Source organism: Barbus barbus (genome assembly GCF_936440315.1).
Source record: "Barbus barbus genome assembly, chromosome: 17".
Classification (NCBI taxonomy): Eukaryota; Metazoa; Chordata; class Actinopteri; order Cypriniformes; family Cyprinidae; genus Barbus; species Barbus barbus.
In genome coordinates this window covers 27,980,171-28,000,896 of record NC_136745.1, presented here as the reverse complement: position 1 = coordinate 28,000,896, position 20,726 = coordinate 27,980,171, and the positions used below count along the sequence as shown (strand labels likewise).

The 20,726-nt window shown below is 37.7% G+C and overlaps 2 protein-coding genes across 2 annotated transcripts in view; one reads left to right on the top strand and one right to left on the bottom strand.

The window, feature by feature from the left end:
• LOC306883044 (peroxisome proliferator-activated receptor gamma coactivator 1-beta-like) overlaps window positions 1-935 on the top strand; it is a 45,445-nt gene extending 44,510 nt beyond the window's left edge. Inside the window, exon 12 of the mRNA XM_079438110.1 lies at window positions 320-935. Coding sequence (XP_079294236.1) covers window positions 320-411 — 92 coding nt within the window. The 3' untranslated portion in view covers window positions 412-935. The remainder of the gene's footprint in view (window positions 1-319) is intronic.
• Window positions 936-4,293: 3,358 nt separating this feature from the next.
• LOC306883043 (rod cGMP-specific 3',5'-cyclic phosphodiesterase subunit alpha-like) lies at window positions 4,294-20,494 on the bottom strand. Its single transcript, XM_079438109.1, has 22 exons — window positions 19,873-20,494; window positions 16,953-17,105; window positions 16,579-16,668; window positions 16,346-16,486; window positions 16,149-16,223; window positions 15,978-16,042; window positions 14,789-14,855; window positions 14,514-14,561; window positions 14,190-14,339; window positions 13,017-13,160; window positions 12,784-12,849; window positions 12,549-12,695; window positions 11,358-11,465; window positions 10,646-10,755; window positions 9,848-9,935; window positions 9,588-9,688; window positions 9,344-9,451; window positions 9,116-9,179; window positions 8,458-8,532; window positions 7,782-7,865; window positions 6,861-7,029; window positions 4,294-6,088 (listed from the first exon to the last, which is right to left on the bottom strand). Exons 1-22 carry the CDS (start codon window positions 20,347-20,349, stop codon window positions 6,039-6,041), a joined length of 2,580 nt encoding a protein of 859 aa, XP_079294235.1. The 5' UTR covers window positions 20,350-20,494; the 3' UTR covers window positions 4,294-6,038.
• Between the last annotated feature and the right edge of the window lie 232 nt (window positions 20,495-20,726).

Here is a 20,726-nt window from a genome sequence, read left to right as displayed (position 1 = left end):
TGACATCGACAATCAAAAAATTATGGAAAGCATTTTTCTTTTCTTTTGAATCAAGTTATCTTTCTATTCTATGTGATTATAGTATTTTTTTGTATTTTATTATGTTACTTGTATAATCATATAATATATAGAATGTATCTGTAGAATTCATTCAATAATTTAGAGAGATGTGCACAAAATTCTATTATTATAAAAATATATCCATCAATATATCATGGTTATGTTTTGCTGTTACAGAAAATATTTTTTAACATCTATAAATTGCTTTTAGCAGATGACCCTAGTGTAACAAACTAACTGTGAGTGTTTTGCCGTTCAGATGAGGCGGGTCCTGGTCCGGTGAAGAGCAAGTATGATGCACTGGACTTTGACGCTCTGCTGAAAGAGGCCCAGAGGAGCCTGCATCGCTGACACGCGCCTTACCTCGCCTCCAGCGTCACGCCCCGTCCGAGACTCGTCTCAGCACCTCAAACAAGGCACTTCTTCATGTTTACATTTTGAACATTGGAATAAAAAAAATAGACCTTGTCGCTTCTAACTGAGGATCGGAGGACAATGGGGCGGGAGGATTACGAAGGAACAGAATCAGCTCTGAGACACCGGACACAAGTGCTGCTTCTTGTGTGTGTTTGATGCCATTCATGATGTCGTGAGCGGCTCAGGCTTCGTAGCAAACCGCACTCTTTTCCATCGGTTGTTGTGACGTGCGTGTGCTTTTTTTTTTTTTTGTACCCCTTTGTCGCTCTTCATAGACCTGCAAGGTGCTTTCACCATTTTGTCGTACAAATATATAAACAAGCTTTGTATTAGCGAAATTTTGTGGATGTTCAACTCTGTGCGTGTGTGTGTGTGTGTGTGTGATGGATTAAAAGTGGATTTAAAAAAAACGACAAACAAAAAAATCCTACAAGGTAGAGTTTACAAATCAATAAGTCAAGAAAAAAGTAGTCTTTTTGTAATTGTAGTGCTTCCTTGATTTCATCTATGCACTCAAACGAGGTAGTGCTTCTTTGGTCTGGCCTCTGCCCTCCTCTGGGTTTGAAGGGGCTTTTGCTGCTGGCTGTCAGACACGACCGAGTCCAAACTCGACTGTACTACCTTAAAGCTGAAGTGTGTCATGTTAAAATACTCCTATCCCAGCTAAAAGCTGTTCAAGTAAATACAGATGTATCAAAGCATTGATTTGTTTGTTTGAGCAGCCTGACACAGCCAATGGTGTGAGTTTAGGGGCGGGGCTTTCTGTTTGGCTGACCAATTGACCCTTCGCAGTCAGTTTGATTGACAGGCGACCTGACCAATCAGAATGCCAAATCATAAAAATCACCATTTTTGTCTGAAAAAAACCAGAGTAGATTAGTGTTGGTGGACTTGAACTTGACAAATGGCGTGTATTGATGTCTTTCTGCATTTGAAGCAAGATACCTTCTGAAGTTCATGTTTATTTCATGCTGTAACTAGTAGAGAAGAGTCGTTTCACATGCCACTTGAACTGAGGCCCAAAAGCGATCGGTCACGACACATTAGAGAGCAACAAAATGGTATTTATTATTTGAATTTCTTAAAAAAATGACCTGATTTGAAAGCTGAGACTTTGTTTAATACCTAAAGTAACCTGCTCTGTCTCTGTCAGTGTCCTCTTTTCTCCGTGATGTATTTTTCACTGCGTGAGAACATGATGACCGCTCATGGCTTGTCAGACATAGCAACAGCAATGTGCGAAGGGTCAATTGGAAACCTGTTTGAAAACAGTCATTATGTTTGGCGCAGAAATACACACTTCATCTTTAACTCGCCAGTTTCTGTTACCGCTTTACTTGTCAGAACGTGACCCCGATCTGGATTAGAATCCCAATCTAAGGGAAACGTATTTCGAGAATGTATCAATTCAAATGTGATTGTAACGCCCGTCCTATCGGTCTCAATTCGACAGTACAGTGGAGCGGTTCGACTCTCCCAGTAGCACAGCCCTGCCAGACATCCAGGCGGTTGACGCATTGGAGCGCTGCTGAGAGAAGGGTGGCTGTAAACTAGGAGGAAGATCTTTCCAGAGCTCAATCTCATTAGAGATACGGTCGTATCTCTGCTTTGTTTACATGTCACTCTCTCATACTCTTTCTCTCTATAAGCTCAAACACTCTTTTTTTACTCTCTCCTTTCCGACAGGGGAAGATCTGCGGGTTTTTTCTAGCTCTTACCTTGTGGCTACTTCTCTCTTTGTCCTTCGTGCGTGTCTTTTGAAGTCTAAACGTGTTCTAGTGTATAACTGCGTGTCGTCCGTGTCTTTTACGGGGTCTAGGGATGGGTCCGTCCCTTATTATATGCCGGGACCCGTTGCTTTTGTTCTGCAGGGGTCTCGTCCAACCTTCGGCCTGTGGATCTACATGCTTAAAAATAAAGGTGCTTCACGATGCCATAGAAGAACCTTTTTGTCTAAATGGTTCCATAAAGAACCTTTAACATGTCATCTGTTTCACAAAAGGTTCTTTGTGGTGAAAGAAGGTTCTTCAGATTATAAAAAGGTAAGGAAGAGATGGTTCTTTAAAGAACTTTTGACTGAATGGTTCTTTGTGGAGAACCTTGAAGAACCTTTATTTTTAAGAGTGTAGTGCAGTTGTGAGCGAGTGTGTGCGTGTGTATGGGAGCGCCGGCAGCCTCTCTTTACCCCCCCTTTATCCAGAAACACACCCCAAACCTGAATGTTTACATGACTGAATTCTCTTTCGACTTTTACTAGAGCGCACACTAAGTACAGAACGCCTTATTAAGTGTTTAAGTACCCTATCAGGACGTGCCTTTCGGCTTTCCCTTTTACAGTACTGAGCTGTTACGTGGACACAGACTCTGAATATTACAGCTGCTTTTGACCAACTCGCCCTATAAGATCTTAAACTAAATGAGTGTTTGTGCTTAGTATGTATACTACTAAATAAGCAAGAGATGTGCTGGTTTACATGATTATATAGATATATATATGGAGAAGTATATAGTGTGTATATAGCACTGTGTCTTGTGTAAACATGAGATGTATGGTTATGTGTTGTACAGCGATGTGGTAACGTGTGGCTCTGATTGGTTGTTGGTGAACCCGACGATGCAGCGTTAAGCAATACAGGGAGATCCAGAAGGGAATTTGCATTGATATGGCTTCATAAGTCAAACTTAGTTGTATAAAGTGTCCCTTTAGAAATGGTTCTTTTAACTTTAATATGATTTTCTTTTTTATGCAATTGAGATGCAATACCACTAAGAAAGCGTTCCTGATAACGGAAGGGTTTATTGAAGAGATTGGTTGTTTTAAGGGTAATCAGATCCTGTACTGTACGTTGCAGACGGCTCAGATGGTTTGACAAAAAAGCTGGCCGAAAGGGACTTTTTTAAATAGGGAAATACGCAGACAGCCCAATCTCACAGGGAGAGCCTTAAACCTTAGGGGAAAACAAAGCTATCAGTCCTGTCTGATCTCCTTTACAATCCAATGTGTTTTCTTTACTGAAGCAAGTAAACTTTTTCAATACAGCCATATTATAAAAGGTATATACATATATATAATTATATATATACATATATATATTTGTGTTTGTGTAGATAAATATATAGATGATATAATTTGTTATAGACCATTTTATTCAGTGTTTCAGAACACTTCAATACATTTCAACACTGTCAATCTAGAATGTACAGATCCAAATAAAAAATAATAATAAAAAAGGTAAAAAAAAAAAAAAAAAAAAAAAATATCCAAAGGGAACCTTCTTCAATGCAATACATTTTTCCAGCCCTCATTTTAGCAATCGCTAGACAAGTTGACCAAAAAGTACATTTGATGTTTGGATACATGAGAATTGTGGTATCACAGCAAATCCATTTCAAGAATGTCATGATCGTTTGGCTTGGCCCTGTGTGTGTGTGTGTGTGTGTGTGTGTGTGTGTGTGTGTGTGTGAGCGTGCATGTGATTTCTTCCTTTTTTTAGTTCATACAAAATGTCACTTTTAATTCACTACATCTATGGCCCTGCAATTTATTGTTCATAAAGTACATGCTTTTGCAAGATTGGAGAGAATTGTCTTCTTGAATCAGCAGTGATTATATTCGGGGAAAGGTTATATTGTGCGCTAAACCTGTATCGTTTTTATCAAGAAGTGGATCTAGCGTTTGTCATTACGGTGCGTGAGCATCAGTTAATGGATCGCACATCCATGTCACATTGCTTTGCTGCTTCAAGACCTCGTCTTTTGTGGAAACAAAATCTGAGTCAAAGGGCATACATTGTTTTCTTCATTGTCTTTTTTTTTGTGACTATTTACATCTAATGACTATCAAATTCATTATGATTTTCCTTTTTTAACGTAGTTTTTGGTAAATACTGCTAGTAAGATTTTATATTTTTACATATGTTTTGAGTTTTTCTTATTTATATGCCACTTAGCTTGGATGTCTTGAAATGGTGTTGGATTTATTTTCAATTTTTTTCTTCTTCTCGGTATTGTGTGATTTTCATACATCTTGAGAATGTGGAGACAAATGCATTTCAGTATTTTTAAATTGTTAAAATCTAGTTTCCTAGCTCAAATCTATATAGTGGAAATTATTTGATGTCATAAATTATATTTTAATTCATGTAAATAGTTTTAAAAAAAGCAGATGATGGCTTCCTTTTAAACTGAACACATTTCTCTTCCGAGATTGTTTACATTATTAAAAACTGTAGAAACTGATCCTCATATACTGTAAAAAAGTACATATATTCATTGTTTGGCCTCCAAAAAATAAAATCCATAATGAACAACATTCAACTTTGTGATTCATTCATGCCAAATCAATGCTGCAGTAAACCGCAATACCCCAGAATTCAACGCTATTCTTGGAACAAGTGCTGAATAGCAACTTGAGAAAGAGGATTTTGAAAAACCCAGCAGCACTTGCTTTAAGGAGGTTTTTTTTTTTTTTTTTTTACATGCTCCAAATGACAGTATGCATGGCATAAACAGAATAGCTCAGCTGGAAAGAGTCTGATTGGTTGCCGTATTGAAATGGCAGCCAATGGCATTCTGTGTTGTATCCATGCAGAGTGCCTACAATGCTGGACTGTGAAGCTAATTGTGGCAGTTCCTTTCACTGAGGGTATGTAGCAGAACATGCTGAATGAGAGCACTGTTAATGCAGCCATTCGGAGAGCTGGTGGCAATTTGCCGCTCTGATGGTTTGTGATTCAGATGTCAGAATAATCATTCCCTACGGCACTCTGTGTGTGTGTGTGAGGGGGATGCACATCTATCTGAGCAGGTGTGTGTATTTGCGGTCACGTCAGAGCTAATTTGGGCTTTGCAGTGGTTGCAGATTTTCTCGACTCCACCTCTTTGCTGTGAGAGTGAGGTAAATGTAGCAGAAGATGTGACATCATAGCCATTGACGTGCAGTGACTGCGTCTGTGACATGACGTAAATGCAAGCATTGAGCCCGCCTCGTTTTGCTATCCGGCCAATCGGCTCACAAGCTTCTGAGTCGATCAGGCCAACACCCCCTAGGTGTTATCCAATGCTTTTGTAAGACTGTTATGTATGTCCCAGTGGGACAGTTAGCACTAGCGCACACACGTGTGCAACCGAGCGCACTGCATCCTAAGGGCAGAAGTCTTATTTTGCACAGCAACAGAGTTACAAAAGCTTAAAAAAATAAATAAATAACAAGGGTAAGCTCAAAAAATTCTCATTTTATATTTATTTCTACATTTAAATAATGAAAAAGTAACGTGGACTTTCCAAATGTATTCACACTATACTCTCACAGACATTAGTATGTAAGAATGCTCTATTCTGTACATTTTTAGCCGTATTCACTAAAGTATAACTTTACAAAACCTGCTGTCACCACTGAAACACTGCAATAGTCTGTAACTCACGCTAAAAGGTTTTCTTTACCTATACATTTAAGACTAATATAAATAATTGTAACAGGACATTCTGCAGACAGAAATAATAAAAGCTATCCAAATTATGGATACATTGTCATACATTCTTGTTGTCTGTTTTCATGCAGTCTAGGAAATTACACAGGTCTTGGACTGAGATGGGGCCGGGACTGAGTTTCCTGTGAGGAGAGAGAATTTGGATATGGAAAAGATTACTTGTAAAGTACATCCTTAATCGAACAATTTAAAATATATTTAAGTATAGAAATAGTTCCAAAACTGTTGTTTTCTTCTGTGAAATACAAAAGGTGAAATTTTGAAGAATGTTCACGCTGCTTTCTTCCATACATTGAAAGCAAAAGCACAAATAAGTACAAAAGCAAAAAAGTAGTCTGTATGAAGTAAAATAGTAAGTTTGTGCCAAAAACATAATTTAATGAAAAAAAAATTTTTTTTTTTTTTTTTACTGAAACATGTACCCAATCTTCAGGCCATCCAAGATGTAGATGATTTTGCTGCTTCATCGGAAAAGATTTAGAGAAATTTAGCATTACATCACTTGCTCACCAACACAAAAGCTTCACAAGATGTTAACTGATGCACTGGAGTGGTGTGATGTTTTTATCAGCTATTTGGACTCATTCTGACGGCACCCATTCACTGAAGAGGATCCATCTATTTGCATAAAGAAACAAACTTGGATGGCCTGAGGGTGAGTAAATTAGCAGTTTGTTTCCCTTTTTTGGGTGAACTAAGTGTTTAAGTTATTATTTCCTGCGAATCTTGTTCTCCTCAGTAGATGTGGACTTTTATGATTCTATTGTGTCATTTTACACCCACTTTATGTAAAAGAGCAGAGTAAACATTCTTTAAAACATCAACTGTGTTCCACATTTTAGGGTGAACTATTGCTTTAAGAGGCTGTGAGACACCATTTCAGTCACTATCTACCTTGTTTAGCAGCTGAGGCGACACCACCTGCTTCCTCTTTAGCTTTTTTAGCCTCTTCCAGCATGGCTAACTTGGCCTCGTGAATTTCCTTCAGAGCGTTCCACTCCTTTCTGTTGTTCAGCAGACGCTCTAGCATGGGCGTGATCTCTACGTGGAAGCGAGAGAACTCCTGCAAGAGGGATTGGGTGCGAGTAAATTTGGAGTATTGTAGGCGTAATGTTAAACAAGAATGTTCTAAGACATGCTAGATGTTGTATTATTACGTTTTGATTTTAAAGATTAATGCAGCTCAGAGGTGGCATGAATGTATTTACATTCAAATTACAACTGCATAAATAATGCTATGAGATTAATGTTTTAAAAATAACATTTTGATTATTAAATTATGAAATGATACTTTAAATATGAAGCTAAAACCACCAGTAGGTGGCAGCAGATCCCGGTCTTAATGATTGAATCACTGAATCACTAATTCAAAATATTTGATAAAAATGGCTGAATCAAAGCAAGTGGATTTGTTTGGAGCTATTTTCATTGGCATTCCAACCGCAATCTATTAGGCTCCATCAAACAAATTTCAGACAATACATATTGCACACCTCTTTTTGTTCCAACACTACATTTTTAACTAACATTCAGAAAATCAAGAATGATTTAAATTAGTAGAAAATAGAATCCATGTTTCTTCCAGCCCTCTTGACTTCACATTCTCTACTTCCAGCAGGCCTGCATTGTGACGTTCACAGTCAATAAAACTCAAGTATACAGACATCTGATCAAGACCAGCGTTGTGCATTTATGCTGATAATTATGTATCTGCTTCCTGATGGACTCTCGTCTGGATCCTGTGAACATTTAGAAGTGTAGATCAATGAAGTCCCATATGTTGTTTTGTTTACTAATCGAAATGGAGGACCTCACCTTGTAAACGAAAGCACAGACGAAATCAATAAAACCACACTGCAGTTTGGGAAGGTCGTCCGATTTGTTCCGGTCCATCATGGGCTGGAAAGGAAACAGCGTGTTCTTAACTCAGTATCAAAATTAAACCATAACCTACCGATTCCCAGTAGATTACTTACAAATTGTAGTCTGTTACTGATTACAAATGTAATTTATAATGAATGTATTCTGACTACTTTTGGATTACTTTTAGATTACTTGTGACCTAACATATAGATTTGAATGGGATTATTGTTATGAAAAGCAAAAAGCAAACTAAAATATATTCCATTCTTTGTTATCAACATCATGAAATGCATTAAACATTACATTACAGGGTATAATTGACTGAGAGGTGCTTTTGTCCTCAGAAGCATGGGTCACACATTAGCGGTGGTGAAGAGGCATGCAACTAAAGTAGAAAGTTCGAAGACAGTTTTCAAAAGTTGACATTATATTCCTGCATTTCCAATCACAGCTAAGGAAAATGTGAGGCTTGGGAGCGGTCTGTTTGACTGGGCCATTGTGACCGCTCTTTCTGATTCACTGCACCGCATAATAGGCAGTACATCACGACATGACCCATGGGAACTTTTCATTCTTATTCCCTTTCTCTCAGCCCCCTCCCACCCCTTCATTCCAGGCGCTTTCTCACAATAGGCTGCTGCTCCAGCACTGTCCTCTCCAGGTCACCCTGCTCCCAGAATTCTGCAGCAACGGACAACGCCACCTACAGGACACAGTCAGTAATAAACTTAGATTTATGGTCTTTATAGATGCATTTGGAGAGACGCGAATATGGATTTTACGTGTAACTAGATTTGAAATATATTAACTGTGCATTAGAGACCATTAATGACTTAAACAAAGCAGAAATCGCTACATAATTCCCACTGAGACAGACCTGGCACATGTCCCATTTGCAACTATAAAATTTGCAACTAGCATTGTTCTTGGATCTACTTCCATGAATATAATAACAAGAACATTACCAAAAAAAACCATCTAAAAGAAGAATGTTTATTTTTTAAAAATGCATGACTTCTGGCAGAATATAATCTCACGCGTGAGAGATGATCTACATTACCGTCTGCTGCGAAACGCATATAATAATGAGCGTTAAACAATGAATGTAAACAACCCATCCATGGATACATTATCATATGAATGGGGTTTCAGACTCATTATGCCGGCTGAGAGCCCAGCGATTTCATTTTCCTATGCAGTCACACCCTTGGCTGCCCTACATGTTTGAATACATTGCTGTAGAATCATTGCATGTGACATTGCATTATGCATTAGGGATATCTAACCTTGCTCTGAATCTCCCATGGCTTGGCAATGGCTGACAAATCACAGGCCGTCATCATCATAGCCCTGCGGTGTGGAAAACGAAAACACCATGCTGTGAATTCATATTTATGAACCTTAAAAGGCACCAAATTCAAGCTGCTGCATATCTTTTGCAAGTAGCTTATTAAGCAAACAGTTATTATAGGTGATATTAATTATTTAACTGGTTATTTTCTTACAGAACTTACATGACAATCTCTTTCCGAGTTGTTTCGTACATCATGAATTTGGTCCAATTGTCCCAGCTGTCGTAGGTCTTGGACAGATCCACGATCTTCTGAAACATGGCCCTTTTCCTGCAGAGGAACATCATGATTAAATTCATGTTAATCACGCTTATGCAGCTCTGACTGCAAGACTAACTCTGAATAAATGATTCACAAAAGCCAAGTACATCCCACACATCTGAAAAAAAAAAAATACAATTCTTACTTGAAATACAAGGCCAAGTCTGTTGCGATGATAGCTATGTCCATCAAATGGATGACGGTTTCGTGCTGTCTTCGGCTCAGATTCTGGTAGATATTTAAGGCCTTGGAAAACAATTTATTTCAGTGAGGAAACTGCTTGCTGTGAGTGAGGAGGCTGTTATTTATGGGCTTATCAACTAGATGCACATTCTCAATGGTCTGCAGAGTGAAAAAATATAATGATGAAAATTGGCCAGAAATGTAATTAATTTTCAGCATTACCTCATCTCTAAGCAGAGTTTTTCCAAACTCCAGATGGTGCCTCTCGAGAATGGAGGAACCATGCAGCTTTGCCAATGGATTCCCAGACCTGGCAAAGTCATCAAAGAATTGAATCTTAAAACCTAGAAGGTCAGAGACTTTCAATAAAAATGAATGCAAATAGGCATAATGCAATGTGATATGCCAGTCTGCATAAATTTAATGATTCAAATAATTCAAATGTAAACGTTGACTCCTTAGATCTTTGATTAAAGTGTATTTTGAATGCAATTAAAATGCATCTTTGACCATTGAATTACATGATAGTATGCATGATAATTTATGCTATCTTCTACCCCTCTCATTTCATTTCAAAAGCATATCACTTTTTTCTTTTCTTAGTGAAGCACAAAATATATATTTTTTCAATATCTGCTTTTTTTTTTGCATACTGTGAAAATGTTGCTCAGTAGCTGTCAAGTTGCAATTTTGCTTGGTTAATTTAAATTAATAAGTTAAGTTAATAAAAATGCATATTAGGTCAGGTTTGCACACTAAACAAAAATGGTGACACAAAACTTGTTCACATTAAAATGTATTGCTTTAGTAGAATGTTTTTTTTTTTTTACTTCTTATCCTGCTTAGGGAACCATGTGAATCACTGTTGTCCTCTCAAAAAATTGGTGCATGATACCCCTAGTAGTGGATGTTGGTGATATAAAAATGAGAATGCATCCACACTTAATTTCTGAATATTGTAATACCTACACATTTTTCATTGGTAAGAGCAGTGGGGCATTGACTTTAATGAGTACATACTTCATCTGGTAGAGGTTGTTAGTGCCGCGGTGGTCAATATCATGACAGAGCCCAGCAGTCACCATCGCCATCGTCTCCAGGTCCGTATAGTAGCGCTTCAGGTCACCTGTCTGAGACACATAAGAACAGGTTTAATAGGCTTCAAGGCGGAGCCTCCTTAAGACACACCCCCTACCCTTGTAGCGCAAGAGGCTGACTAGTGAGGGCTCATTAGGCTCAGTGAAGCATGGGAGTAGTGCTGAGAAAGGCTCATTAGCAGCCTGGCCTGCGTTTCTTCCAGCCCTCCAACACTCCATCCTTCCTGACGTATGGCCAGCTCGCTGTGATTACACATGACTTAACCAGGAGCAGGTTTACACTCGGCTGATTAATTAGATGGGGCCGTCTGCCATTTCTGAGAACGCGTGTTGGAGATGGGCCGTATCATTAAACATATTCCCTAAAAAAGGCCCGAGACTCTAGCACCCCCCAAACAGAGGGGCAAATTTATCAAATGCTCTGTTGCAAGGCTAACATGGCTGGTTTGTTTATTTTTCTTGCGTGCAGGATGAGAACAGTAAATGTATTCATAGCTAGGGCTTCACTAGCCTTTGCTGAGCAAGATGAGGTGTTGTATCTGAAACGAGGGCGGATTTAGAGAGATTTTTAGGCCCCTTAACAGCATGTAGAATTGAATTGTCTGAAATGTCATTCCTTGAGGGTTTTCTCTTACCATGAGCAGTGTAAACATCGTCTGGCCCACGTTGAAGCCATGCCTCCAGTTGTGGTAGGTGATCCTCCTGTAACCTTTACTGACCGAGTACACAAATCGCACCAGGGTCTAGAGAGAAATCAATTTCAGCTAAGTCTTACAAGGCATAGCAAATATTGTATTGACTTTGTATGTACAGTGTGCAAAAAATAACAAAGTGCACTGAAAACAGTATATTTTTAGACGACTTGTAGAAGCAATAGTTCATGGTGCTTGGTAGGGCGAATGTACATAAATCATTGATGAGAACTTTAAAAATTAAACTTGGGTGCACATCCCGCCTCGCTCTGTTTGTATCACAGACATGAATTGTATCTAATTTTGAAAATGATAAAATGGGTAAAAATTCATTGAAGGAGGGGCCCAAGCCATCCAGAGACCAGGGCCAGATTCACGTAAATCTTCCTAAGATAGAAATGTCATTGTTTATATTATCGCTCACTGGTGTTACTTCAGAGTATACATTATATGCAACTTTTTCCACATATTTATCTCAACTGTCTTGATTTTTTTAAATTTCATTGCAAAATGTAACTATATTGTTGTCCAACTGGTTATATAAAACTGGATATCCAAGTATGTCCAACTATATCCACATAGGGCGATACTATATTGATTTCTTGTACTGTCACAAAATGTAAACTATATAATCGCCCAGCTCTAAATGTGAAAATACAGATTTTTTACAAAGCTGCTTTAAAAAACAAAGCGTATCTGTGAAAACAGCTATACATTTAATTGATTTGTCATTTTACCTTTGGGTATTTAAGACAAGTTAAAGGTTATCAATTATTACAATGTATTAAAATGATTTTTAAGATAATTCTTTTCAGGTATTCAAATTGTTCTTAGGTTTTGACTTCAGAATAATCTTAAAAGAAAAGAACATTCTTAAGAAATGTTGTTTGGAAATATTCTTAAATTTAAGTTAGAAAATGTGAAGAAAATATCAGTTAGGAAAAATCTTATTTGTATTTTGCATTGTTTGTGAATCTGGCCCCAGGAACATGAAGTCTATTTTGTCTTATACAGTAAGCAAACAATATCCCAGGTAAACATGGCCCCAGAACAACCCTACCCTCTTTAGAAAATATAAAAATCTAGTTAGATATATAGTCAAAATATAGCAACAGGACTGCCATTATCACTCACCTCACGTGGAATATGGAACTTGTCTACCACACCCAGTTCATAGTACATCTTGATGCCGCACTTCACCAGGTCCAACTCACTGAACTCAAAGTCACAGAAGTGAAACTCAAAGATCTCTGATTTCTCTGAGTTTGGCAGTGTTTCGCACTGCAGAGAGAGACAGCACAGCTGAACACACACACAGAGCTATAAAACAACTAGACTTTAAACTATGCATGATTTTTGTGTGTTTTACCAGAATATCCTCCAGCTCATCCTCGTCACATTCATCAGGTTCTTTGTCATACAGCTCACGTGTGTTCTGAACATAAAAAACACCAATTTCACAAGGCGATATTCCAAGACTATTTTGATCAAGATACTTCATACCATAGGATATCCTGCTATTACCAGCTTTACCAATGTAACGTAATTTATTTTAATTAGTGCACACTAGGGACTAAGCCCGGTCACGTTGGAGAAACCCACCAAGATATTCTGAATCTCGTCCTTCCTGCACTTGACGTGGTACATGACCATGTCCTGAAAGATGTCCTTGCGATTTTCCAGCTTGTTCATCTTGTCATATGTGTCTGTATTCAGCACTGACCAGCCCAGGAACTGAGTGAGCGACTGAAATAGATACAGATTCAGGTTTACATTTACATTCAGGTTCACAATTAGGTTCAGATTCATGTTCACATTTAATGTAGATTGAGATTACGGTTCAGATTCACATTTACTGCGGGTTGAGATTCAGGTTCACATTTACATTTTCATTCAGGTTGACATATACTGTGGTTAAGATTCAGGTTGCGAGTCAGATTTGGATTCACATTTTAAATTTAGGTTCACATTTACTTTAAGTTGAGATTCAGGTTTAGTTTCACATTTACTGTAGGCCGAGATTCAGGTTTGGACTCCCATTTTCATTCAGGTTGACATTTACTGTAGGTTGAGATTCAGGTTGAGAGTTTATATTCAGGTTGGCATTTAATGTAGATTTAGATTATGTTTCAGATTTAGATTCACATTTACTGTAGGTTGAGATTCAGGTTGAGAGTTTATATTCAGGTTGGCATTTAATGTAGATTTAGATTATGTTTCAGATTTAGATTCACATTTACTGTAGGTTGAGATTCAGGTTCATATTCAGGTTTAGATTCACATTTACATTCAGTTTCACATTGAATGTCGGCTGAAATTCAGATTTAGATTCACATTTAGAATGAGTTTTAGGTTCAGATTCACATTCAGTTTTAGATTCACACTGAGAGTCTGAATCTGACAAGAAGACTAAAACATTCTGCTAGTCAAATTGGGTGGAAATTAATGGGAGAACTACAAAAAAAAAGCATTGCATCATATCCCCACAGAGAACATGATTGAACTCAACTGAAAGGCTCTGTTGATTGTAGCACTATGATAAAACAGAGACATAAGCACAAAGTACTTTTTGGAGACTTTAGAGATTTGGATTAGCAGTTTAGTTGAATCCAATCAACCCAACATCATAGACTGAAAACATGGTAAACTTTCACTGCACTATGAAACGTGAAATGATGAAATGTTTAAAAATAAATAATGCAGAGTCTGCTGATCTATCCATTACTATATATTTAGCTATGGCACACTACTGGTCTATACTGTGGCCTCAAATACCTCCATTAGTGTTTCGTCCATGTCATCAAAAGGCTTTCCATCTTTCCTGTTATAGAATGTGGCCACGCCAACGATTTCCTCTTTCTTGTTTACGATGGGCAAAGAGAGTACATTCTTTATTGTCCATCCAGATTCATCCAGAGGCACTTTCTGGCAGGACAAAAATAAACTTTAAAAATACATTTTGGGAAAATTTCAATTAAGTTTTGTAGATTTACAAAAAGCTTATGTGTGCAGCTTTCGTTTTCTAAACGCTGCTAATTTAATTTCATTGATTATTTTTATGTTGGGCTTTCACAGGAGCGTAAATTGAGGTGAGCTCACTTGAAATTCAAAGAACTCGTCTTCAGCGGCGTTCATGATATTACAGATCTGTAAGACAGAGTGAAGAGAAAGCAGCAGTCACGCTCACTGAGAAGGGGCATTGCTCACTGATTAATTACTGTTCACAAAATTACAATTATCCATCATTTCAATGTGGGAGCACATTCTATTCCCCCTCGCTGTGCACATGACAGGAGCATTATAAGCCATAATAGCTTCCAACTTGTCTAACTACTGTGGCGTCAGGAGAGGAGAATGGAGGTCTAGACTCTCACCAGGCCGTTCTCTGCAACGTAGGTGGGAAGCCCACTTACTAATGCCCAGTGGTCAGCTGGAGGGTTACTGTAACGACAATGCATATTCGTCTGACCAGAACAATCCAGCACTTTTCTTTTATGAATCCCATTTTTATTTTATATATAACATTTTAAAAACACAGTCTCTTATGCTAATCAATGTTGCATTTATTTGATTGAAATACAGTAAAAATATTAATACTGTGAAATATTACAAATCAAAAAAACTTTTCTATTTTAATAAGCAAGGCAAGTTTAGTTATATAGCACATTTCATACACAATGGTTATTCAAAGTGCTTTACATAAAAGGAATTAAAATAATCATAAAAATAATCACAACAATAAAAACAGGGAATTAAAAAAATTATTTAGAATGCATTTAAAATGAATTAAAACAGTTAAGAATAGAAAATGATTATACATAAAATAGAGTGCAGTCAGTGCTCATTCAGTGAATGTACAGCTAAACTGATGAGTTTTGAGTTTTGATCATATCAGATGGGCCAAGTTAATTATTTTGAATGTAATTTATTCCTGTGGTGCAAAGCTGAATTTTCAGCAACATTACTAGTCACATGATCTCATTTGAATATGCTGATTTGATGCTTAAGAAACATTTACTCTTATTCTTATTATTATTACAGTTGAAGAGAGTTGTGCTGCTTAAGATTTTGTGGAAACAGTGATGTGTTTTTTCCCACATGATTCTATGATGAACAGAAAGTTCAAAGGAACAGCATTTATTTGAAATAGAAATCTTTTGTGACATTATAAATGGCTTTAATGTCACTATTGACCAATTTAATGCATCCACGCTAAACAAAAAAAGTATTTAAAAAAATAAATAATTTTTGAAAGGTAGTGCATCTATGCTAGGAATATGAAAATTTCTACTTTCTAGGCCTGGCTCAACAGGAGGGCCTAGATGAGCCCATTCATGAGTTTGGTCCACCCTTGAAAACACCCAGAACTGTCTGGCCCACCTACATCTTGGCGCTGGAGAGCCAGACAGGCTATTTCTTTATACAGCTATGTTTATAAGGTACAATAATTACAATGCATGTAATGTAGAATGATGCATGATAATGCATGTGGCAATACTGGGCTTAATTAAATGCCAAGTGGAAGATCAAATTTAACAGCCAATATAAAATGTATTAACTTACGGAATTACTTTGATGTCCTCCTTCCCATGCAATATGTAATCAATCACTTTGTAGAAAATCACTTCCTGGAGCAGAATTAATACCGTAAGTCAAACACGTGACAGCATGCAAGAATTCACTTTTGTGTTTCTCTGACACGATTAACTAAACACATATTGGCGTAACACTCACTCTGCCATCAGGGGTCTTTGGTCCACTATAAGGGGGCACCTCTCCCATCAGCACGGGCCAAAGATCAAAGAACTCCTACAGACAAATAAATAAAAATACAATATTTCAGTACTCTTCAACAGACAAATATACATGTAAATAATCACAAGTTACAAATGGAGCTGCAAATTTCATGCAATGAATAAATAACCAGTCACTTTAGTTTTGGTCATGTCCAGGAGGCCCACAGAGTAGCGGTCGCAGTTCAGGAAGGCTCGGACTGTATAGAGGGCCTTGTGGAACTGTCGTTCAATGTCGGTCAGCTCCTCAAACACTTTGCTGGCAGACCAGAGCAACACCTGCGATGTAGATGTGAGGAAATATGACAAGATCATTGAATGGCAGTGTTTACAGGTCAATGTCTTAAATCTCAATCTCCCAGAAATCCCACCTGTCCTCTTCTGGTTTCACAGTTGTGCAGGTAGCTCAGGTGAAAAACTCGAAGCACAAGATTGGCAAAGTTGAGGTATTTCTTCAGCGTCTACAAGACAAAGAGTCCGATTTACTTCAATAGAGCGTTTAATCTGTTCTGTTGAAGTCTGTTTAATCAAAATGCTTTTACTGTATTAACATTCATTGAAACTGCACTTGTTACATTCACTGGGGATTTGAGATTAAAAGTATGTGTGGGGAGCACAGTGCATTTAATTAATCTTTCTGGCATTGTTTATGTTTCAAATTGGCATCCTCACCGAGACTTATTGTTGAGTATAAACACAAAGCGCTGTACTCGCTATCACAGAGGATGATATGAATGAACACTACCTCTTCATCCTGAGCAGTGAAATGAGGAGCGCCAATCTTGTTGACCGCCATCATGACGGCCACCATGTCCTTGCCGTTCATAATGGGAGTCGCAAGCACGTTCTTGGTCTCGTACTCTGTGAGGGTATCTACGAAGTCACTGAAGTGGCTGTCCTGCAGAGAGAAGCAGTTTTGGTAAAACATCACTGATGCACACAATTAAATAGTTTAATTTGGCTGTAAATAAAGGTTTGCTTATTGTATTTAATTTGGTGATCAAAATGACTGACCTTTTAAAAAATTCAATTCAGCACAGGTTTTTCTTTTTGGATTTGACTGATCGTAGACCTCGCTGATCTGACTGAGTTTATGCACCTCAGTTTTTGAGTGAAAAAAGCATAATTTGTGGAAAATTTTGGAAATATATAGGTGCATTAGCTAAGATCATTGAGGCCTATGATCAAGCATTTACAAAAATAAATACACAACCTGTGCTAACTGAAAGAAAACAAGCTGATTGGAACAGACTGAATCCAATATTTGGTAATAATACAGCAAAGCAATTTTTGTTGACTGGTCATTTTTGATTGGGAACACCACAAGTGTATCAAAGTGGGGAAGCTGTTATACACTTTGTGAGCAAAGTCAATAGATTTTAGTCCAATGTGAATAAAATTAGCATTTTGGGGGAGAAAGAAAATCCTCTCCAGATCAAAATGACCAGAGCACAAAATGCAGGTTTTATAATACTTAGTAAAACACCATTAGCACTTTACAATAATATTAACACCTTAACTGATAACCATCAATACATTTGTTACATTTGGTTATATGCACTTACTGTAATAATAGCAGCAAGTTATGCATAAATAATTACATGCCACAAAACAAACCCTATATTAACTCTAACCCTAGAGTAAATACTTGATATTACTCAGTACTTAAATATGTGGCCTAATTACACAGTAACAAGGACACCTTAAAATAAAGCGTAACCAAATATTCAATAATCTTTGTTAATGTTAAAAACATATACAGTTATTCATTGTGAGTCCGCGTTAACTGATGTAGTTAACTAATGATAACAAATGGACCAAATATTTAATTTAATTAAATATTTGGAAACACTTTGTTTTAGTGTACTTCTTACACATACTATGCGTTTTATTGTTTGTTTCTACAGTAATGAAAGTAAATTATGTATTATTACATGCAACTAACCCTAAACCAAACCCCAACCCTTAAATGCATGCTGTTATTTAAATATATACTTAAATGTAGGGTATAATTACACTGTAACTAGGACTATAGGAAGTGTAACCCAATTGTTTGTGTTCTTTTTTTTCATGAGTCAGTATCAGACAGAGTTCTGAAAAAAATTTAAATAACTGAATATTGAATTTCATTGAAGTGTCATTGAAATATTAAATGATCCATATTCTGTTCCACATCAACAGTAGAAAGGTAATGTAAAATGTAGCCTAGTAAAGGTAAGCACAGATATTCTGCTGATTTGTGGAACACGGCGTTAGGCACTGACCTTTAGATTTAATCCAGGATCGCTCTAATTCAACTCAGATTAAAGACTTTTATCCCCTCCAGACCCGGTAACATAACACACTGAGGGAGGGCACTGACCTGCGCTAATCCAGCACTAGCCTTGCATATTAACAACAGAGCTACAGTGCACATAAAAAGAGAAGAATCTCACTCTTAAAATCGCTCACTTGTTTTGTTTAGAAACCAGGCAACACTTTTTGCATATCCAAACAGTACATCTGTGGATATTTGTGGTTAGTCAGCAGTCTGTCAGACTTCTGAAACTGTCTGAGATGGCATGCTGTCGCCACCTCCAGGGTTTCAGATACATACACTTGGTATTTCTGTCACATAACGCAAAGATTGAGAAACACCATTTGTTAAGTGATTATGAGCACTACAGAGGAAAGTACATTGCTGTTTGAGCAGTGAAGCACACTGAGTGCCAAAGACAGTCTGTTCCTTTGGAAAATGTTTAGTAATTTTTAATCAAAGAGAGAGTTCACAGCACATTGAGTCCTACATATATCTGTCTGTGCAATATCTTCTCCGGCAAATTTCTCAAGTTTATCAGCAGTATAAACTTAAAATGTAAAAATGTAAACCTGTCACTGCCCTTACGAAACTATACAACTATAGTTGCACCATGGTAACCACAAGTTGACCATGGTTTTGCTACACTAACCATAGTTTAACCATGGTATTTGTAGTAAACTGTGGTTAAAATTGACCACAGTCTAAAATTGACTTTCAGATGATGTATGAATTGAGATTTATACATCATCTGAAAGCTGAATAAATAAGCTTTCCATTGATGTTAGGATCAGACAATATTTGTGAGACAACTGTGAGAAAATCTGGAATCTGAGGGTGCAAAAAAATGTAAATACTGAGAAAATCTCCTTTAAAGTTGTCCGAATGAAGTTCTTAGCAATGCATATTACTAATCAAAAATGAAGTTTTGACATTTATGGTAAGACATTTACAAAATATCTTCATGGAACATAATCTTTACTTAATATCCTAATGATTTTTGGCATAAATGAAAAATCGCTGATTTTGACCCATCCAATATATTTTTGGCTATTGCTACAAATATACCCCAGCGATTTACGACTGGTTTTGTGCTCCAGGGTCACATTATGTAACATTTATGCATTAATATATAGGCTACACTGGGGGTACTAAATAAGGTACTTTTTGAAAAGGCAGTTGACAGTTTTTGTACCTTTTTCTGAGTGTGGATGTTTGTTATTGAATAATTTCATTGTTTCATTGTAAGAATTGAAAGCGTCGCACTGCTCTCTACAGCTCATATTGTGAATTGCACTTTATTTTCATACCACACAGGACTGGATAGCTGAACTATCTATCTGTTCCTCTTCATGGTTAGTTCTCCTACCTGTGTGACATCAGGTACATTGACGGTCTTCTTGGCGGTGGCCACATGGCCCACAATGCCTGTGTCCAGCGGGTACACTATCTCACTGTCCGGTGCCACCAGACACTCCTCCAGTGTGGCATCTTTATGGACGTTGAAGATTCGCGTGGCCAGTTCAGCTATGCCGTTCCTCTGGCGGTACATGAAGAGACTCATGCGGTCAGCTCGCATAATGAACGTGAGATGCCGCATGAGGTTGAACACGGCCCTCTCCATCTGCAGGTTTTCCTGCATGTCCCGCACCATATCGAAAATGATCTCACACTCTTCCATAGAGCTCAGGTCGTGGTAAGAGCTTACGTCCACTTCTGTTTTCTTGGTGGTCGCTAGAAGGTCGGAGATGACCTTCGCCCGGAACCTGGAGTCGTAGTACTGCTTGGCAAATGTTGGATTACTGTCCAAAAACTTCTCAGCCACATCCTTGTCCACTGCAGCCATCTTTTCTTAGCTGTCAGTGAGTACACTTGAAAGGGTTTTCTGTATGGGGTTAGAGTTGCCCAAAGCCTCTGTGTTGTCCTATGCACTTGGGCAACAGGACAGTGAGGGATTACTGGAGATGGTTTTAAAGAGGCGTCTTTGTGTGGGCTCATAATCCTGTATCCAATAGTAATTAGGATTATGACATTCACCTGACAGCAGTCACAGTATGCATATAAACATGTGCTGACAGACTTACAACATCTGGAAAATTAAGAACTTTAAGTTATTGCTTGCCTGAATTGTCACTAATTTAGTGTTGCAAACCTGCTAACATACAATCAAGGTTTCAAGAGCTTCAGTTCCCTTCAGTATTATGTACACGAGGGTCTGGTTCA